At 30.1% G+C, this 20,788-nt stretch overlaps 3 protein-coding genes across 5 annotated transcripts in view; 1 reads left to right on the top strand and 2 right to left on the bottom strand.

Annotated features, from left to right (window-relative positions):
• LOC112779912 (serine carboxypeptidase-like 50) overlaps positions 1-18,999 on the top strand; it is a 55,277-nt gene extending 36,278 nt beyond the window's left edge. The window contains exon 2 of the mRNA XM_025824267.3: positions 18,946-18,999. The gene's annotated coding sequence lies outside the window, so the exon portion shown is untranslated. The remainder of the gene's footprint in view (positions 1-18,945) is intronic.
• Positions 5,542-11,713, bottom strand: LOC112775038 (FRIGIDA-like protein 3). Of its 2 annotated transcripts, XM_025818513.2 has the most exons (5): positions 11,342-11,516; positions 9,467-10,524; positions 8,449-8,621; positions 6,597-7,013; positions 5,542-5,834 (listed from the first exon to the last, which is right to left on the bottom strand). In XM_025818513.2, exons 2-4 carry the CDS (start codon positions 10,512-10,514, stop codon positions 6,597-6,599), a joined length of 1,638 nt encoding a protein of 545 aa, XP_025674298.1. In that variant the 5' UTR covers positions 10,515-10,524; positions 11,342-11,516; the 3' UTR covers positions 5,542-5,834. The 2 variants fall into 2 exon arrangements, with proteins under 2 accessions (XP_025674298.1, XP_025674297.1); XM_025818512.3 differs by lacking the exon at positions 5,542-5,834 and having other exon boundaries at positions 6,379-7,013; positions 11,342-11,713.
• Positions 13,889-18,063, bottom strand: LOC112776297 (FRIGIDA-like protein 3). 2 transcript variants are annotated; one of them, XM_025820396.3, is made up of 4 exons: positions 17,846-18,063; positions 16,170-17,204; positions 15,648-15,820; positions 13,889-14,566 (listed from the first exon to the last, which is right to left on the bottom strand). In XM_025820396.3, the coding sequence occupies exons 2-4, from the start codon at positions 17,200-17,202 to the stop codon at positions 14,147-14,149; spliced, it is 1,626 nt and encodes a 541-aa protein (XP_025676181.1). In that variant the 5' UTR covers positions 17,203-17,204; positions 17,846-18,063; the 3' UTR covers positions 13,889-14,146. The 2 variants fall into 2 exon arrangements, with proteins under 2 accessions (XP_025676181.1, XP_025676180.1); XM_025820395.3 differs by having other exon boundaries at positions 16,170-17,212; positions 17,846-18,044.
• Positions 19,000-20,788: the final 1,789 nt, after the last annotated feature.

Below are 20,788 nucleotides of genomic sequence, written 5' to 3'. Positions count from 1 at the left end.
ACGTTGCGGGTTCGAATTTCCTTATTTTTAGAGAAAAAAAAAGATAAATTTATTATTTTTAAAACATAAACAACAACTTTTTCTAATATTTATTTTTTTTAAATTATTTTGTGTAAACCACAAAATATACATGCCACCATCTTTCATTATAAAAATTAGTTATTTTATTTTAAACTTATATACGGTAGTCTCTCTATTATTATTTATCGGTTTTGATAATAAAATGGATAAACCAATATTATTTACTGATTTTTGAATTCTAACGAGAATATAATAAAATCAAATACTATTCTATTTTATTTAATTTTTAGAGTTTAATGAGAATCAATAATTAAGTATAAATAAAATTTCATAATTTTGAACTCTAATATATACAAGGATTTATCTAATTTATGTCAGGTATATGTTAAATTTATAAATTAAAAAATTTTATTAAAAATATAAAAAATTTAAAATTTTAATATATTTATTTTACATTTATTAAATAAAAATATTTAAAATTTTTCATTAATAGTAAACTTATCATATGTTGTAAGAATACACATGTTAACTAAATCTTATATCAAAATTGTTGTCTCCAACGATCTCTTTAATTCTTGCAACTCCAAACTAGGATTACTAGAAATGTATAATCCTAGTTTGAGGGGATGCTAGGTAACAGATTATTTTCATTACTGTAATTAGTAATTATATAATATGCAAGCTAAATTTAATTTGGACCAGAACTTGTCTCTGCCTATCAGTCCTCTACCTTTACAAAACACTTAAACACCCGCTTTTTAATTCAACATACATTTTGCTTCCCATTTTATTAAAACTCCGAAAATGACTCACAATAACCGCCGCTAATTAATTTGGTTCAACTAGTAGTTTCATTATAAATAGCGTATATTATTATATAATCAAATAATTAAGACAATAAATAAAAAAAACGTATTAGTTTTTAGTTATACACAAATATACCATAAATGAAGAACTCAATAGACAGGGGCGGAGCTAAATGAAAGATTAGAGGGGAGCCAAAAATATTTATATAATAAAATAAGAGTAAAATAAATTTTAAGGAGAACTAAACTGAAATTTACATATAATTTACATGTAAAAAATTAAAATTAAGGGAGCTATTGCCCCTTTTTGCTATAATGTAGCTCCGCCCGTGTCAATAGGTGAAAGGATATTAAAATATACTTTTAAAATAATATTTTTTATTTAAATTTAATGTTTAATTTTTTTTATATTCTATATTCTCATTCACTGTAGAAAGAATTTTGTTTAATGAAATAGAAATATTATTGATTAGATATATATTAAATATTAAGTTGGAATAATTTTAATTTGATAATCTAACATAATTTTTTTTCTTTGAATTTAATGCTTAATATTCAAATTGCATTCAAATAGTATATTTAAATAAACTAGATGAATAAGATTTTCATAAAGATTTCGATAGGTGAAAGACAAAAAAATTTGTATTATTATACTGATATAATTAAATATTTTTTATATTATAAAAATTTATATTTTATTATCTATTTTTTAAAATTATAATTAATTTTTAATTATTATTTGAATCTAATATTAAATAATTAATATATGACTAATAAAATTTTAAAGATATATAAAAACATGTAATCAAATTTTAAGCCATAAAAATTAGGGCAAGATACATAATTAAAATGAATTGATTTGGAATTTATTCAATTGCAATTTTTTAAAACGAAGACATATTTGCAACTTTTTTTACTTTATGTAAAGTACTACTGGCTGTAGCAGGCAATTTGTGGGAGGCTCTAGTGGTTGACGTGAAACTGGTTTCTCTATATATACATATATATAGTGCAATGTAATTGAAAAGTTGTGGAGATATTTAGAGATTTAATTAATAGAATATAAATTAAAATACTATCTTTGATAATTTAAGGTAAAAAGATGATTTATTAAATAGATAAAAATTATATTAGATGCAAATAAGTGGTCAATGTGAATCGGATCGTCAAAATTTCGATTTGATCTGCACTAAAATCATCGGTTCGATCTAATAGCTGCGTGTTTTAAAGTTTAGATTTGATCCGCTCATTTGATGAATCAGATATATTTGCAAAATATGTAATGTTTTAAAAAAAAAAAAACTTATTTTTATTAAAAAATCAATAAATTTTTTTTCATTTTTTTAACTCCTAAAATATTATTAAACGTATTTTTTTTAAAGAATAAAAATAAAATAATACAACATATATAATAATTATTTGTTGAAATAAAACATAAAAAGAATATTTACTTATTTATTTGTATTTTGCGGATTTATAGGATATACGAAAACTACTTAAAATTCGTAATTTGATCATATTAGGATGCAAATCGAATCCAATCTCATATTAATATACTGTGTATACACAAATAAAAATAAAGTCAAACAGATTAAATAAAAAAAAAAGTATTGTATTATAGTAATATATTTGTGTATGTCTTTTGCGATAAAAATATTTACAAATAAATAAGATATAGAATAATTTGCTTAAATATTTTATAACAATTTTTTTATTAATTTTTTTAATATACATGTTTAGCGTAGAATGATAAAGATCATTATAATGATTAGTTATTTGCTTATTCAAACTCCAAATAAATGATCATCACAAGATAATTATTTAACATTATCTCTTAACTCTCATTATATTTTGACATAAATGATAATGATAATAATTTATTTTTTGATTATGTTACTAATTCTAATTTTCAATTAGAATTATTTTATTATTTCAAACATTCTCAAATCTTAATTGCTTGCTACCTATATATGTCAAATGTAATATATATATATAATTAACTAATTTTAATAGTGATGATAATGAGCTGATTTAAAATAAAATTAATTAATTTAATCTTATTATTTATATTTATAGTGGAAGACTCAAATGTCAATTCAGTCACATCTAAAGATTATAAAAAATTTCACACGTTAAAATCCACCTGAAAATAATCAGCTTCACATAAACTATTAGAGCCTCCCACAAATTGTCCATAACAACATTTTTTCATAAACCGTTATAGTCAGTAGTAATTTATGCATTACTTGAATCCTTCAAAAATTACTATTATTTTTAGTGGTTTCTATATTAAGCTCTTTTTTCCACGTAATTCGCACTATTTTATAGCAGATTACGTTCAAGTTAAAACAGTTATAACCAATAGCAATTTATATTAAGAAAAAAAAAGTTACAAACATATCTTCTATTTTAAAAAATTATAATTAGATTAATTTTAAATCAATTCATTTTAATTAGATAACTTGCCCTAAAAATGATCTTTTCACCGCACATATGTGCGGATCCACTGCTAGTTTTATTAAAACTTCGAAAATGACTCACAATAACCGCCGCTAATTAATTTGGTTCAACTCGTTTCATTATAAACAGCATATATATAATCAAATAATTCATATATTCTTCATACCCCTTTTTGTTCAGGTACATATACGAAAATAAAAGTTCATACCGTTTAAGGGGACCAACTATTTTATTGTTTGTTATTAACTACTGATTGAAAACTACTAGACTTTATTCTTTAAGGAATAAATTTAATGCAAATAAAAATTTTTAAAATAAAATTAAAATAAAATAAAATTTAATGATATTTTTAAAATTTTTAATAAAATTTAGAAACAAAAAATATACTTTATATCTTGTAATAATATTTTATAGTTACACAATTTTTTTTAATACTTTCTCTTTATTTATGTACACTGTTTAGTATATATTATTTTAAATATCGATTTATGAATACATATCAATTCAAGAATTGCTGAAAAAAAAATTGTTTATCCAGTTTTTACCAAAAACGTAAAGGAATACAGTAGCATGTAAAAAAATTTAGTATTCCCCCTTAATGTTGTTCTTTGTGTAATTGTTTAGATTTTATACAAAAAGGAAAAAGAAGTTGTTATTCTTATAAGAATATAAGAGATAAATTTATCTTTTTAAATCATAAACAACAACTTCTTTTAATACTATTTTTTAAAAAATGCTTTAGTGTATACCAATGTGCCACATCTTTCATTAAAAATATGAATTAATTTGATTTAATTTTAAGTATGAATCTAGTTTGATTATATTTTTTATTCAAAAGCTCTCCCACATTTTTTTCTTCTTCTTTTTTTTTTTGGGTTTCTATTATTTATCTAATATATATATTAATCAAATTAAATCAAATTCAAAGTCACAATCAAACTAAATTTATATTTATAATAAAACATTTGTATGGCTACTAATAGTGATTGATTTTGGTTCACCAGCTCATATGGCAAGATACACGTATAATTGGTATCATCATGAAAAAAAGCATGGAGCATGTCATTAGAGTGAGGGAAATGGTACTCGAGGAGACGAGTACAACATTATAGTGTTTTGTTAATTGACTTCATCAATGATCCCATTTTTTAATTAAATCCTTTTTGTTTGAAATACCAATATTCCTAGTAAAATGTATGAGGATGTTTGGTCCACCAACTCAGGGGCAACATTATAGGTTCTGCTCATTTTCTTCATCAATGATCCAACTTTTTAATTAGATTTTTTTTTTTCATATTTTGTTGGACATATAGTATTCCAAGTAGTAAAATGTAAAATCGCAAGTTAAACATCATTAGATCATTTAGATAGCCTCACATGCATCACCTTCAAAGTTATTTTTAATGACTTTTTTAATATATATACCTTTTTTCTTTTTTTTTTTTACACCAAAGATAAGAAGACTCGAATCTATGACCTTTAGGTAAGTATGGAGAGATTATACCATTTGAGTTATAGTTTATTGGCTTTTAATATATATACCTTACAAAATCTTATAAAGGGTGGTTTAATAGGGAGCATATATAAGTAGGTCTTGTTCGTCAATGACCTTCAACTAAATCTCGTTAGTATGTCTTGACCTAGTTTTTTTTGTTAAACAAGTTAAGCTAAGACTTTAACCTATTAGGTCTAAGAAATTAACCAAATTACATTATGTTTGACTAATCTAACAATAATGCTTGATATTTAGAAGTTAGTGACAACTTTATTGTTGAATTGTCCTTAAATTTTTTAAAAATTTAGTCGTTAAAAATACATTTGATACAAATAAAAAAAATTAGGATAAAAAAATTTAAAATTTAAAGATATTTTTAAAAATTTTAACAAATTTTAAGAAAAAAAGTATACTTTACTTTTAAATATAAATTGTCTAACATTAACTAATCAAAGCAAAAGAATTTAATTCAGGCAAAACATAAAAGAAGGCTAAAACAAGGAAAAAATTAAATTATATCAGGCAAAATAGTAATAAAGTAATAAACCGTACTCAAATTGCATATTTGAAGTCACCAAAAAAAATTGCATATTTGAAATTCAAGCCAGACTTTTTTATCTGTTCAAGGTATGTTTTAGTTTTTTTTTTGGAATTTACATTTAGCTCTAAGTACGTGTTTAATGTGTGTAAACAGACCCAAACTGAGGCCCAATTTGTTAGAGGACAAGCATTTCCATGTCCAAAAAAAACGGACAAGCATTTTACCTATGTTAAAAAACTCTGTTCATTTTATTAGGTTGTGGCAAAGAGTCTGTAACTTATCGAGTCGGCCCGTTTAATTCAACAAAGCAGGGTGAATTTTTTAGCATGATTATTAACCAACGCAAGTTGGCACAGATGGATGAGGGTCTGTGTCCCTTAACCATCTCTCCCGGGTTCGATACTCACTGGAGGATGGGAATGGAGTTTGCTTGCTTGGGAGGGTCGCCCACTTTGTGTGCCTCTGCAGTACCCGAGGGATTAGTCATTGGGCTTCCGGCCTGATGGATACCCTGGTACACACCAAAAAAAAAAAATTACATTTTTTAAAAAAACTATACTTAAAAAATAATAAATAAATAAATAAATTTTATACTAGAACTTAACCTAGCTTACTCCTAGCCCTACTCTATGCTGTCCCCACTCCTTTTAAATCCATTCCTTTAAACAATTTTAATAAGATCGGCCTACACCTTTTCTTAGTTCTTACCAGTTACCAATCATATCCTGAACTCTAATTATTAATCGTACCAAGCACATCTTCAAACAAAATCACATCTAACTTCTATTCACAACTTATGGAGAAAAGAAGGCATAGAAATTTGCATAAAATCTTTCGGGTTATACATAAGGAATTAAAGATGAAAAATCGTTACTCAATGGAGATATATGAAGCAATTTTATGAAATTAGCACTTTTTGCTTTCTCAGCAAAACAAAACAATACAAGGTCCGAACTTCACACAACCCCAATGAGCTTGTTAGCTTTTTCTTTTTTTCTTCTGCCAAAATGATGTCAATCTATCCATAATTGGTTAATGGAAAACAATCACGGATCTGAGACACAACAAAAATATACTACAAAAGGCATTAAGGTAACCTTGTACAGAACGAGGAGTTCATACATTAGAGGATCAGAATATCTTCTAGTGCAGAAGTTAAACTTTAGCATATCACATTTTATAAAGGCTACACATAAGAAGTGCAACATACAACATAAGGTTAAGACTTGAGACTAAATATTAAAAGGAAAGGATCATAATCTGTTCACATCACCTAATGGAGATATGTTGGCTGGTATTGATAGCCATTTCCAAAGTAGTTGCCATGACTCAGGGTGAAGTTATAGGTCGTGGACCCCATGAGAGGGGGGCAATGATTGTCAGTTGGTCCAGGGTACACATAAGGCCGGTCGAATACGTACTGTGGGTACCTGTCAGCGGCTCTAGGATAGGAGGCTTTGTCAGAAGGGAAGTTAGAAACACGCGGACCATATCCCACACCATTAGCACGGGGTCTCTTCGGTTGAGGCTTTGTTGCTTCAGTTTCCCTCTTCTTGTCTGCTTTGGCTTTCTCGAGTTGGACCACCCGTTTCATGAGAGGATCTAGAGGATACTGCTCCTCGAGTTTATGTTCTTCGATGCACTTGATTATGGACTTGAGGGCAACCAGTTCTCGCTCATTAACCTCAACCTGAGACAATTCACAAGGAATATTAATTAAAAGGGAAAAAAAGAATTATCACTGCATAAACAAATTGAGAATGAAACATACAGATATATTCTGTACAGGATCTTGAAGCATACAAATAAATACCAGATGAAGACACAAAACAAATGCAACCTTAGAGCCATAAAGACAGTGATGCCTTCCATCAATATCTTTTTTCATTAAATTCATAAATTGCACTTCACATCTCTCTTACTTTTGTAATCAAGCAATTTGTCCCAATTGTTCAATCGCATGAACAAAACTAGAGTAAAATTCACCATATCAATTAAGGCAAATCCCTTAATTGCCATTATACCTATTCACACAAGGATATGTTCTGTTCATTTTTCTCGAGTTTGCATGATATAGATGACTCAGGAAAACAAATGATGAGTAGGATTATCCACATAATCCTGTCAGCATCATAAGTATTCTAAAATATTCTTTGTTAGAACATAATGAAATCTTCAGATTATCTTATCATACCTCTAGAACATATGGTTGAATCAACTATCCATGTAATTGTGTACTTGCAAAACAAAACAATCTCAGGAACTGTTTGATGATTCAATTAAGCTTATACTAGTAGTTTTAGTTATCATGAACATTTTGTATATGCAATTATCGGTCGTTCCTTTTGCGTAACTCTTATTCTTTCCTTAATATATTGCAAATAATAAGTTTTAGAAAAGAAAACAATTGCATGTCACAACTGGCTTCTGCTCAGTCAAGGGTGGCAGACTGGCAGACTTGCAAATTGTCAGGCAACCCAGTGGTAGATGAGTTGAGAAGTAGTAGTTGGCCCGGCAGTGATATTACAGTGGATCCAAATATTGGAGGTACTGGATTGAATTTACTAATTTAGTCTGTGCGGACATATTACAGGACATATTTATGGCTGGGGCCAATGAGAAAGCAGCAACATGAAGTTGCTGGTGGACTGATCGGAGCTCTTGTGACATCTTCAGCGAGACACATATCAGAGATTCAGAGGGAAATTCGGAACCTGGATGTGTGTTTTTTCTGTTTATAAGTTTAGCTTCTGTCTGAGTCATGTATAGCGTGCCTTTCTATGAAGCCTTGAGGAAATTTCAGAGGCTTGTGTGTTCATTGAAGGTTCTAGCTTGACTAGAGGTATAAAAGGGTTGGACGATTTGGGTTTAACACATGGTTTCTAGTGCATCAATTTGGGAACCTCAATTAAAAGTGAACGTAACATCAGAATAACTCACCAATAATTCAGAATTCAGATCACTAATTCAAATCGTTAAAAGGAAATAAAGAGAGGGAACGATTAATGGTTTAAATATAGTTTTGGTCCCTACAGTTGTCTTTTCTTTTTTCCTTTGGCAAAGGTGGTTATAATTTCTACCAAAATATTTTTTATCCATAATATAGCAGAGACTCAACAACGTACCTGTGTAGTGGGAGATGAGTTAACACATCTGGAAGGAGATGCAGCTTTTTTGGCATCCTTCAAGTAAGACTTCAATAAATCCGTGGGAGAAAACTGTTCTGTAAGATTGAATGCAAAAGCCAAATTAACTGCATCAATTTGCCGCCCGCTGTTCACCAATACTTCAATCACACCTGCACATCCAAAAAGTGAATGCAGCATTAGAACAAACAGGTGCAATACTTTAGTTGCTGGACTCTCTTATTGGTACAAATGCTAGATTCATGCAAGAGACTCGCATGTTAAAATCCATAAGCTCTTTGTTCACATAAAAAGGGTTGATCACTGCTGCTCCGTAATACATTAATTACGGAGAAAGCCTTGTGACACATATATCAGATTAATAACTTGTATCGAACTTGAGAATCAGTTAGGTATCAAATTTGAGAATTTGCATCCATCATTTTGTCAATGAACATCCAAGATATTAGCATATTCCATTCAATTAACTTCAGTCATTTTTCAGGGAAGCAGAAGAGTCATCAAGACATCAACTAATCACAATTCATGTTTCCTTTAGATTTTCATTTCAGTAATTCAGCAAGGGAACATCCATCAAGATTGTCATAATAATAAAATAAAAAAATAAACATAAAATTACTAAATACAGAGTTCTAGGAAAGAAAATCATATTATCACCGTGATTGTGGGTTATACTGACTTCATTCTCCTTAAAGGACCAAACTAGTTTTAGAATTTTTTGATCGAGACTAAATTGATTATCAATTTTCTTTAGAAGACTGACTGATTTCACCAATATATTTGGGACACAAAAGTACCTTTTGCCAGAAATCCTACATATTAGTACCAAAAATATTTGAGGAGTTTCCATCATTCATGGAACATATCTAATACTGATATGAAGACAATCTTTAGAGGTTCCGTTCTTCATATATGAGAATTAGCAGAGTGTCAAAAACTTAGGTGGTTTTATAAGATTTTAGACAATATTGAACATTATCAATGAACGAATACACACCAGGCATTTTCTCAGACAACCCAAGGCAACGACACAAATCAGCAGTTTGGCGACGCCGAGAAACCATTGGAATGAACCTGGAAAACTCCTCCTCGTTAAAATCAGAGGCAATATCAAAACATGCTAGAAGTTGCAAAAATGCATGAGCCTCTAAGGAATTCCCATTGCCAGCATCCACATCTAGAGCATCCAATCTGGGTTTCCACTCTTCAGCAACTGCTTTTGCCCTGTCCTTGATATCTTCTGAAAGTTCATTAGAGACACCATCTGAGTTGTTCAAGAAAACGTACAAACATTCCATCAGCATGATACAGGTTCGGCGTAGGCCCAATAAGTTAGCATCCTTCTTTACATCCTGATTTGACGCTTCTGCACAGTAAAATCCTTCCAAAGAATCTAAAACTAAACAGGCAGCATTAGGAGCAAATCCTAATGCATGTGGTATTTCATCCCTTATAGCAGCAAGATTCTTACGGTTATCAGATATGAATTTGTGAAGACCTCTAGCATCCATTTCTTTACATAGCTTTACCAACTCTGGATAAGATAATAGATCCACATTTCCACCTTCAGGAGAAAGTTTTACATCTTCCAAGTTACCTTCAGCAGGAGTGGAAACAGAATCCACTGGTTTCTCCACCACTCCAGGTGTCCGTTGACTCCCACCGGGGAAAATGTCCAGATCTTTTGATGAAACCTTCCTGTGCTTTTCTCGGGCATTAAAAATGGCAAACACAGCAGCATCTCTTTTATCTTGAAGTTTCTGCAAAGAAGCTTGCTCCTTGGCACAAACAGCCACTTCCCGCTTCTCCAATATTTCACGAGACTTCACCACTTTGTTTTCAAACTCTTTCTCTTGGTCCTCCAATTCATGAAAGCGTCTCTTCAATGATTTCTCAAGTCCATGGAAATGTTCCTCAAGCTCTTTCCATTTCAAGTTAAGTGTAACAGCTCGATAGCTTTCAAGTTCAGCAAATGCCTTTTGGAGCTGTTTTATCTTAGAACTTGTTGAATCTATCAGTGTAGCAACTGAATCCGTGTCTTCCATGGCAAAGAAGCTGAATGCAGCACAAAAACAAAATTAAGCTACGTATAGTTGATTAATTGGGAGCCACTAAAATGAAGCATAAAACAATCTCAGCAAGTGTGTAATTATAGCGCTTTCAGTTTGAATTTTATAAATAACATCCAAGTGAAGGCTGAAAATCAGACAATGAACTAGAACTTAAGGCACTTCTCCATAATTCAGTTGTTCATATAAAACTGCATAATCATTTCATTGCAAAGTGCACACACAAGATATCAAGAAATTAAAAATTAAATTAATTAAATTAAATAAAAAAACCCCAGCAGATTTCAACAATTTCTATTACATATTATATAGAACTGAGTAAACATATAATAGGTTTATTCTAGATTCTAGAACATACAAACAACATATCGGAGGTATAGGATCGAATGAGTCACAAAAAGAAGCAAACCCTAAATTTAGAAAGAGGAGAAAAATCGTCCTCAGACAGTTACGTTCAACAATTAGCACAACACAAAAAAAGAAAGGACAATACTCCAAAATTTGAACAATAAACATACTTCAAAAATAATAAAATTAAAACCAAGGTATGAATTTCAGAATTTTAAAACCATAACAAAAAAAAAAAAAAAGAAGAAAGCCAACTGCAATGTCGACGAAATAACTCTAGCAGAAAACGAAAACGATAGAATAGAAGAGTAGATTGTTGTTGCAGAGAAACAAAGAAAGCCGATCTAAGCTGATAGCAAGAAAATCAATCAATAAATTAAAATGCTACTTTTTAAATAAAATAATAATAATTAAAATAAAAAAGAAGGAGAAAAAGCAAGTAAGATTGAGCTCACCTGATTGATCTGTGAAGGAAGATGAATTAAGAAAGTGAGTGAGAGAATTCTCTATCCATGCTTTCTCTCTTCAAAGAAGAGGAAGAAGAAGAAGAAGAAGAAGGAAGAGGTGGTAGTGTGGTGTGGTTTAATGAAAAGAGTTTTCAGCACTCTCACTGTGTGTGGCACACTGTGCGGTCTTTGTCTTATTTTTTTATTTTTTTTTTCTTTTCTGTTTTTTTTTTTTTCTACGCAGTGCATGACAAAAGCATTTTTGAGTTACTTCGTTTTCCGTTCCGTTTTAGTTTTGGCGTTTAGCTGCTGCTCGTTACTACTGACTACTGAGGACTGACTAGTCACAACGGAGTGTTGTCTGAGCTGCACGTCTTCGACAAACATTCCTCTGATTATTCTCATCACGTACCTAATCCAATCATAAGTTTCTTTTATTATGGATTAAATTTATAAAAAATAAATATTCCAAATTATTTTCTAAATAAATTCTAGTAGGATTAATTTTTAACAAATTTTAATTATTAAAGGGTAAAATATCGTTTTTGTCCCCAACGTTTGGAGTAAGTCCCAAAATTATCCTTAACGTTTCAATCATCCTATTTAAGTCCCTAACCTTTCAAATTGACTCAATATTGTCTTGCCGTTAGGAATTCGTTAACAGAATTGACGACTGAATAAAATTGAGACGATTTTGAAACGTTAGGGACTTAAATAGGACAAAAACGTTAGGGACAAAAACAATACATAAGAATAAATTTTAATTTAATTTTATCTTTCAATAATATTATTTTTTTACTGTACATAGTATTCAATTATTTTTTAATTACATCTAAATAAATTACACTTAATCACATTACTTTTATTTTAAATAAATTTATTTTTTTATAATTTTAAAAAATTTTGATACATTAGAGACAAAAGGTATAATTTACATTTTATTGTATATATATTATTTTTTTTCTTTTCTGCAAATTTATATACTAGTCATTCTACAAATATTTCATGATAACTAAAAATCTTTAAGAGTAAAATTATAAAAAAAATTAATTTATTTAAAATGAAAGTAATATGATTAAGTGTAATTTACTTATATGTGATTAAAAAATAATTGAATACTATGTATAGTAAAAAATTGATATTATTGAAGGATAAAATTAAAATTTATTTCTATGTATCATTTTTGTCCCCAACGTTTTCGTCCTATTTAAGTTCCTAAAGTTTCAAAATCGTCTCAATTTTGTCCCGCCGTCAATTCTGTTAACGGATCCCTAACGGCAGGACAACATTGAGTCAGTTTTGAAATGTTAGGGACTTAAATAGGACGATTGAAACTTTAGGAACAACTTTAGGACTTACCCCAAACGTTAGAGACAAAAACGATACTTTACTCATTATTAAATTAATTTCTTTTCTATTAGATGAATCAATTTTTATGTCAAATTAAGAAAAATACCAATTTATGTTCATCTTACCTATTAAAATTATCAATTAAAAATAATTTTACAAGAAAAGATTTTAAACTAGAGATTTTATTAAGGGAGGTGAAGTAATGAATAATTAATATTGAAAGGGAGAATATGCAATTGTTTAAGTGAGTAAATTTCGATCATAATATTATACAAAAATGTATATATTTGGACTCAAAAAATATAGCTAGACCCAAATGAATAAAAGTCTATTCAAGAGATTCAACTACTGTTATACTTATCTGACCTCGCAGAGGTCGCGGAGGTCGAGCATTACGATGGCAGTTCAACTCTACTTATTTGAATAAATAACTAACTTCTAAAATATCTGCCACTTATCTAAAAGAGAGATTTCCACAAACTTTCCGTTATCCACCCTCAAAGGAAGATCTTCTCTAAAAGGTTGTTATCTATTATACTATAAATACACTGACGCCTTTAAGTATATTCAAAACTTAATCTACTAAAAACTTGCTAAAACTCTTGTTAACTTAAGCATTAGAGTCCAAAAGGAGACGTCGAACATTGCCCAAAAGAAGTCTGGACCTCACGTTTAAATCTAAAACAACCCAGTTTCAGATAACTATCGGAACAAAAACCAAAATAAAAAATTTAGTGTAACTTAATCATATTTAGTTAAGCAACCAATGAACTGATTATTCAGGAACCCAAATTGATTTCACATATATAATTAAATTTCAAATAATATCAATGTCAATTTATGTAAATATCACACCGTTAAACATACATCCTATAAAAAATATGTCTCGTAGTGGCTCAAGAGTATTTAAGGCTGATCTATAATTTCGAACTGTAAAAAAGCAACAATAGTGACAAAAATCACAAAATTGTTCTTCATAGAAAAAGAAGATAATTTCTGTACTTTAAACTGGAAAGACAAAACATGATATAGATAGACAAAAATGCTTTAAAGCCAATTTTAGTAACCCTACAAAATAATAATAATATAATTTAACACGCGAGACATTTTTAGGCTTTTACGATCACACTATATCTCCATCTTTTTCAGTCTAAGAACAAAAAGGAAACGCTTTCTTAGAAACGACAAACTAAGAAATCAGAAAGATTTACAAGTCAACAAGGTGTCTTTTACAAAAATTAAACAGATCGTGCATACATAATACATTAGAGGATCAGATTTCAGAATATGTTCTACTGCGAAGTTAAATTTTAACATGTCATTTTATCTCGTTTTCAGGATCCTTAAATATTACATTGATAAAGTACAACATACAATACAACAGCTGCTTAAGGGTTAAGACTTAAGGCTACAACATTAAAGGGAAGGATCAAAGTCATGCATTCACCATCTCTGCTTGCTAACTTAGTGGAGATATGTAGCTTGATACTGATACCCATTTCCAAAGTAGTTTCCATGGCTAGCAGAGATGTTATACGTGGCAGAACCGAAGAGAGGAGGACAATGATTGTCAGTTGGTGCAGGATACATGTAAGGTCGGTCATAAACATACTGTGGTGGGTACCTGTCAGCAACTCTAGCATAGGAGGTTTTGTCAGAAGGGAAGTTAGTAACTCGGGGACCATATCCCACGCCATTGGCGCGGGGTCTCTTAGGTTGAGGCTTTGTAGCTTCAGTTTCCCTCTTCTTGTCCGCTTTGGCCCTCTCTAGTTGAAGAACTCGTTTTTGGAGAGGGTCAAGAGCATACTGATCTTCAAGTTTATGCTCTTCAATGCACTTGATTACAGCCTTAAGAGCAACTAGCTCTCGCTCGTTAACCTCAATCTGAATTAACAGCAGGTTGTTAACAATATTTAAAAACAAAAACAAATTAGATCCACAAACCAAATAAAACTCGAGCATCAAGTGGGTAACCTAAGGATCTAAAAAAAAAACATATATATGCTTTTGTGCATCAAGTGGGTAACTTAAGGATCTAAAAGAAACAACATATATGTGCTTTTGTTCATTCAGGGACAACCATTAGGCAACTCAAGAAAGCAAGCAGTTATAGGTTGCCAATTGGTATTTACTATTTAAGGTCAATCACAATCAAGGTGGAATTCCAGAATGATATAAAGGGCACTTGGTGACAAGGTTTCCCACAGATCTATGGCATAAAAGAAATCAAGAAACCTCTGCAAGTTGCAGGTACACTCAACACAGGGATATAGGCTTGCTGAAACACCAATGAACCAAATCAGAGGTTTCGATATGGTGGAAAAACCGTCTCTGTTGAGACTACAAGATCTAAAAACGGGATGTTAAGGCCAGAATTATGCATAAGCTGTATTCAGAGCCGTGAAACATGGGATATTTGAAGTGTTGTGGCTGAAATGAGTGCTAGAAGAACTTAGAAGACCACTGAAGGGACACTGAACCTATACTTTGTTAACATGCGCTATCATTGTGTCAAGGGATTGTGGGAAGAATAAGTTACACTCTTCTGGAAATTTGGGAAGCAGGGGCACCTCTAATAGCCCTATGGTATTTTACTTTCTATTTGCTATATTCCACACTGTACTAGCCTCATGCTCGTTTTCCACTGAAACTTCAGCAATATTAACTGAATATACAGAGAATTAATCACTATTTTGTATATGAATAAGAGCTGTTTGTGGAGGAATAACTGACTCAACATATACTGTGAAGATAATCTAAAACAATTTATATGATTCCTCTACATCTGCAACTAATAAAGTCAATATTTCATTAGAACAACAAAACTATTATGGATGATGGATCTCCATTAAAGATGGACATAAAATTGGATGTACTCAACAATATTTCAGATAACTAATTCAAATTGTTAAAGGAATACATCAGAGGGATAGTAACTTAATACAGCTGAGACTTAACAACACACCTGTGCAGCAGGAGAAGAGTTAACACTTCTGACTGGTGAAGAAACTTTTCTGGAATCTTTTAAGTAAGATTTCAGTAAAGGAACTGGCAAAAACTGTCCTGTAAGATCAAATGCAAAAGCCAGGTTAACTGCATCAATTTGTCGCCCACTATTCGCCAAAACTTCAATTACACCTGCACACAAATAATAAATAAATAAAACAGAATAAAAATAAGTATCAAAATGAAGAGATTTAATGTTTCCTTCTTTAATTGATACAAATGGTAAATCCATGCATGCCTTTCACATGAGCAATTTTGGGACAATTCCTAGCAATTTTGTTATCTAATTTAAGTCCATCACTGCAGCACTATAATCTGCTCAGTTCCATTAGTTCTCTCAGCATATAACTTATATAATATATATTGTCATTGATCAACTTTCCTTGACCATCCCAGAATATTAGTACACACCACTCAAATGTTCAGTCACACGCAGGATGGCATAAGAGACATTATATATGGGTAAAAAAAAAATACACACCGGGCATCTTGTCTGATAACCCAAGGCTGCGGCATAAATCAGCGGTTTGGCGACGGCGAGACACCATTGGAATTAGCCTGGATAACTCATCAACATCAAAATCAGAGGCAATACCAAAGCTGGCAATAAGCTGCAAAAAGGCATGAGCCTCCAAGGAATTCCCATTGCTGGCATCCATGTCAAGAGCCTCCAATCTAGGCTTCCAGTCTTCAGCAACTGCCTTTGCCCTCTCTTTGATATCTTCTGAAATTACATTAGAAGCGAAATCTGAGTTGGCCAAGAAAGCACTTAGACATTCCATCAGCATGATACAGGTTCGACGAAGACCCAACAAGTTAGCATCCTTCTTTACATCCTGATTTGACAGTTCTGTACAGTAAAACCCTTCCAGAGAATCCAGGACTAAACGGGCAGCATTAGGGGCAACTCGTAATGCATGTAGTATTTCCTCCCTTACAGCAGCAAGGTTCTTACGATTATCCGAGATGAATTTGTGAAGACCTCCAGCATCCATCTCTTTACACAGTTTAACCAACTCTGGATAGGCCATAAGTTCCACATTCCATTTCATATCTCCAAAGTTCCCTTCCCCCGCAACAGATGCAGCTTCCACTGGTTTTTCCTCCACTCCCAGTGTCCCCTGACTCACACTAGAGACAATAGCTGATTCTTTTGATGAAACCTTCCTGTGCTTTTCTCGGGCATTAACAATAGCGAATAAAGCATCATCTCTTTTCTCTTGAAGTTTCTCCAAAGAAGCTTGCTCCTTGGCAAATACAGCAGCTTCGCGCTTCTCCAGCATTTCCCGAGATTTCACCACTTTGTTCTCAAACTCTTTCTCTTGGTCCTCCAATTCATGAAAACGCCTCTTCAGGGACTTCTCAAGACCATGAAAATGCTCCTCAAGCTCTTTCCATTTCAAGTTGAGCGTGACAGCTCGATAGCTTTCAAGTTCAGCAAAGGCCTTCTGGAGCTGTTGTATCTTAGAAGTTGTAGAATCTATCAGTGTGGCAACTGACTCAGGGTCTTCCATAGCTACAAAGCTGAACAAGATAAAATCAATGAACAAATACAAAACTTTCAATTGAGCAACATCCTACCACCAAGTCTAGAAGTATATTACAAAATAAAGAAAAAGAAAATTCAGAACTAGAATCTAGTCTAGTATATAATCCCACATCGATAATCCATTATAGCAAAATTGGTTGAAACCGTTCAGGATCTAAATTTTGGAGCCACCATGACGAAAACCCTAAAAGAGGGAGCAGAATTTGCATAAAATTTCCACTAACAATTGAGGCAAGAAATTGAAACGCGAAAGGGAAAAAGATAAGACTGCAACAAATAAGAAATTAAAACTTAAAACGTTTCTTATGAATAACTAACTAAATTTCCATTTTTTTCCAATGAATAATAATAATGAATTTCCCCAAAAAAATAAAAGAAAAAGAAAACGAAAATTAAGAAATTCCATTTACAGCAGCTACACGAGTGATTTTTTGAGTGCAATGTCTATGAAATTAGTTGAACACGAAATCGAATTCATGAACGGGATAACTGGATTGCTGTTCCAGATAACCAAACAAAGCCGATCTAAGAAAAATCTAGAGCAAGAAGGAAAAAAAGTGAACCCAAAATAAGAAAAATGAAGCGACAATAGAGTGGAAAAGAGTTACCTGAATGATCGGAAGAGAAATAAGTAGAAGAAAGATGAGTTCTTCTCAATCCATTTGGTGTGCGCAAGTGCAGCAACCCTCGGAGAGAGAGAAAGAGAAGAAAGAGAAAGGACGAGCCTTGTGTGCTGTTCTGCTTTAATACTCCCACGAGAGAGAGACACTAATTTTTTGTTAACTAAGCCCGGTTTGGTACTTAAGATAAAATATGACAATAAGTCAGTAACACATCGAAGAATAAAGACATAAATATTAAATTTTTATATTTTATTTAATAATAAATTAGAATAAATTATAAAAGTATAATTTATTTTATTTTTTATTTAAACAATTTGAAAAAAAATATAATAATAAAAAATTAATAAAAATAATAAAAAACAAAAAAATAAATTATGTTTTTTATTGGTGTTTTTATGTTCTTTATGTTAAAATAGATATAAAATATATTAATTTAGTGTCTCTAGACTACGGGTGACAAACGAGCCGAAATTTGTCGGAGCAGTCTGCGTAACTCACCAAAAGAGGCGGGTCGGATTGAAAATTTGAATTTTCTTAAAAGGCCGCATAACCCGCACGGCCTAATCTGCGGGGTGGGACGGATTTTTCCGACGGATTCCTTGTTTTTTTAATTGATGATAATAGAAAATGTTCTAAGTTATAATCTAGATTATGTTTTATATTTGATTGATCTGAGATTTAGATGTTTAATTATATATTTTGGACAATGTTTATTTTATTTTTATAATAATTTTATTATTTTGTTTCAAAGAACTTAATTGATAATTATGTTTATTATATATTAAGAATTGTAAAGATTTGAATGTGTGCGAATTTATAAATTATACATTTTTTATGTTTTTAGAAATTATAAATTTATTAAAATGGCTGTGGAATCATATATTATTTAATATTTAATGGTTTATTAATAAAAAATTTTAAAAAATTAATTAAAAAAAAAAGAATTTGCGGGATTAACCCACCAACCTGCCATTAGACGGGACAAGGAAAAAATTTGGGACCACCTAACTAAGGTGGGGAGGGTTAGCCTATTTGCCACTCTTATTCTAGACACAATATTTATGTTTATATCTTATCTGTCAAACATAATTTGCCAATGAGTTATAGCTCAAATGGCATAGTCTTCCCATATTCAATTAAGAGGTTGCTGGTTCGAGTCTCATATCTTTGGTAAAAAAAAAAAAACATAATTTTATATGTTTGTGTCCCGCTTATTATTTTTCATGTGAGAGAGAGAGGAATATAACAAAAAGTTGTGAGGAGAGGTGTGTTTTACATTGGTATGGGATATACAAATCAGAGGCACCGATTTGTTTGTATTATTTTCTTTTTTAAACAAACAACCACAACGGTCCGATTTATGATTTCGAAAATAAAAAAATTTTTAATGTTGAAATCGGACCGTCCAATTTTTATTTTAAAAAATAAAAAAATAAAAAATATAAATCGGATCCTCCGATTTGTAGTTTATTTTTTTCTTCAAACAAATCGAACCCTCCGATTTGTAGTTTATTTTTTTCTTCAAACAAATCGGATCGTCCAATTTAAATAAAATACCATATAAAAAACACATAATCTTTCAATAACAATGTATTACACATATATTTAATCAATATAAAAAAAATTAGCCAATGTATCCCTATTTTAATGTTTTGTGTCAGTAAACAAATGCATCTCAAGGAGTAATGACTAAGAATTGCTATATTTTTTAATTAAATAAATTTTAAATTTTTATTTATTATATTTTATATTAATAATTTAAATTTATAATTTATAATTTAATTTAGTGTAATTTTTATTATTTATTTATAATAGTAAGTTAACTTTGGAAATAATAATGTTAGATGACTAAATTATTTTAATAATTAAATTCAATTAAATTGATCTAAATATCTAATAATTTAAATATTGTTAAATAATAATTTTAGAAGGAAAAAAAAGAAACAAAAAACGTAAAAGAATTATTTATTTATCTAATATTTTTCTTTTATTTTAAAAGATATTATTTCTTTAAAAAAATGAATTAACATTTGTCATTTTTGGACAGAAAATAAAACTGGTACTCGTTAATAATTTAATACGTCATAAATTCATATAAGTTATATTATTATTTAAATAACAAAAGAATTATTAATTTAACTTATGATTATATTCTTTTAGAATAAATTGATGCGTTCGATTCAAGACCCAATGAACATATGTGTGATGTTTTCGGACTATTTTAACTGATGACCTTATATTTAGTCCAGTATATTTTCAATACTGTTCATGGTTGAATATGAAAAATAATTTGTCATTCACTTATAAATTTTTTTAAAATATTATTTATATCCTAAAATTTTTTTATATATATTTTATATTTTAATATATATTTTATATTAATAACTTATTTTAATATATACTTAATATAAATTATAAATTTCTATAGATAGAATAATTTATTTTAAATTTAAAAACTTTAACTCTTAAGATAAGAATCTAAGACGTAATATTATATTTATAGAAAGTGATTAAAAAAATAATTTTTTATTAATAATCATTTAATATTTATATTTTTTATTTTTTTTTTAATCACGCAACTTATTTGTCTTCGTTTTTTTCTTTTCTATTTTCTCTTTCTCTTCCTCTTTTTCTTCTTTCTTCTTCTTTTAAATTCATGCACGTAAGTTTTTCTTCTTATCTTCTATTTTACACACGGAGATTTTTAAAAAAGGAAAAGGAACGCGTAATTTAAAAAGTTGTTATAATAATTTAGATAAATTTAGATAAGTATTTTGCTTAGACATAAAGTTTTATTCTCAAAAAATATACTGAAAGCTAAATATTGACTAGGAGTGTTCATGAGACGGGTGAAAACCGGGTTTGATGTGACCCAGACCCGACCTGAAATATATACCAGCCTATTTGTTAGACCCGAACTCGGTCCTA

The sequence above is a fragment of the Arachis hypogaea genome, chromosome 19 (genome assembly GCF_003086295.3).
Source record: "Arachis hypogaea cultivar Tifrunner chromosome 19, arahy.Tifrunner.gnm2.J5K5, whole genome shotgun sequence".
Classification (NCBI taxonomy): Eukaryota; Viridiplantae; Streptophyta; class Magnoliopsida; order Fabales; family Fabaceae; genus Arachis; species Arachis hypogaea.
The sequence above is the reverse complement of the archived record's forward strand: the minus strand, read 5'-3'. Positions and strand labels throughout refer to the sequence as shown.

Coding starts and splice junctions, on each gene's coding strand:
- LOC112775038 (XM_025818512.3), bottom strand. CDS start 10,514: ATGGAAGACACGGATTCAGTTGCTACACTGATAGATTCAACAAGTTCT. Junction 8,622..9,466: donor GTTGTCTGAGAAAATGCCTG/GTGTGTATTCGT, acceptor TTGGATGTGCAG/GTGTGATTGAAGTATTGGTG. Junction 7,014..8,448: donor ACTCATCTCCCACTACACAG/GTACGTTGTTGA, acceptor GAATTGTCTCAG/GTTGAGGTTAATGAGCGAGA.
- LOC112776297 (XM_025820396.3), bottom strand. CDS start 17,202: ATGGAAGACCCTGAGTCAGTTGCCACACTGATAGATTCTACAACTTCT. Junction 15,821..16,169: donor GTTATCAGACAAGATGCCCG/GTGTGTATTTTT, acceptor ATTTGTGTGCAG/GTGTAATTGAAGTTTTGGCG. Junction 14,567..15,647: donor ACTCTTCTCCTGCTGCACAG/GTGTGTTGTTAA, acceptor CTGTTAATTCAG/ATTGAGGTTAACGAGCGAGA.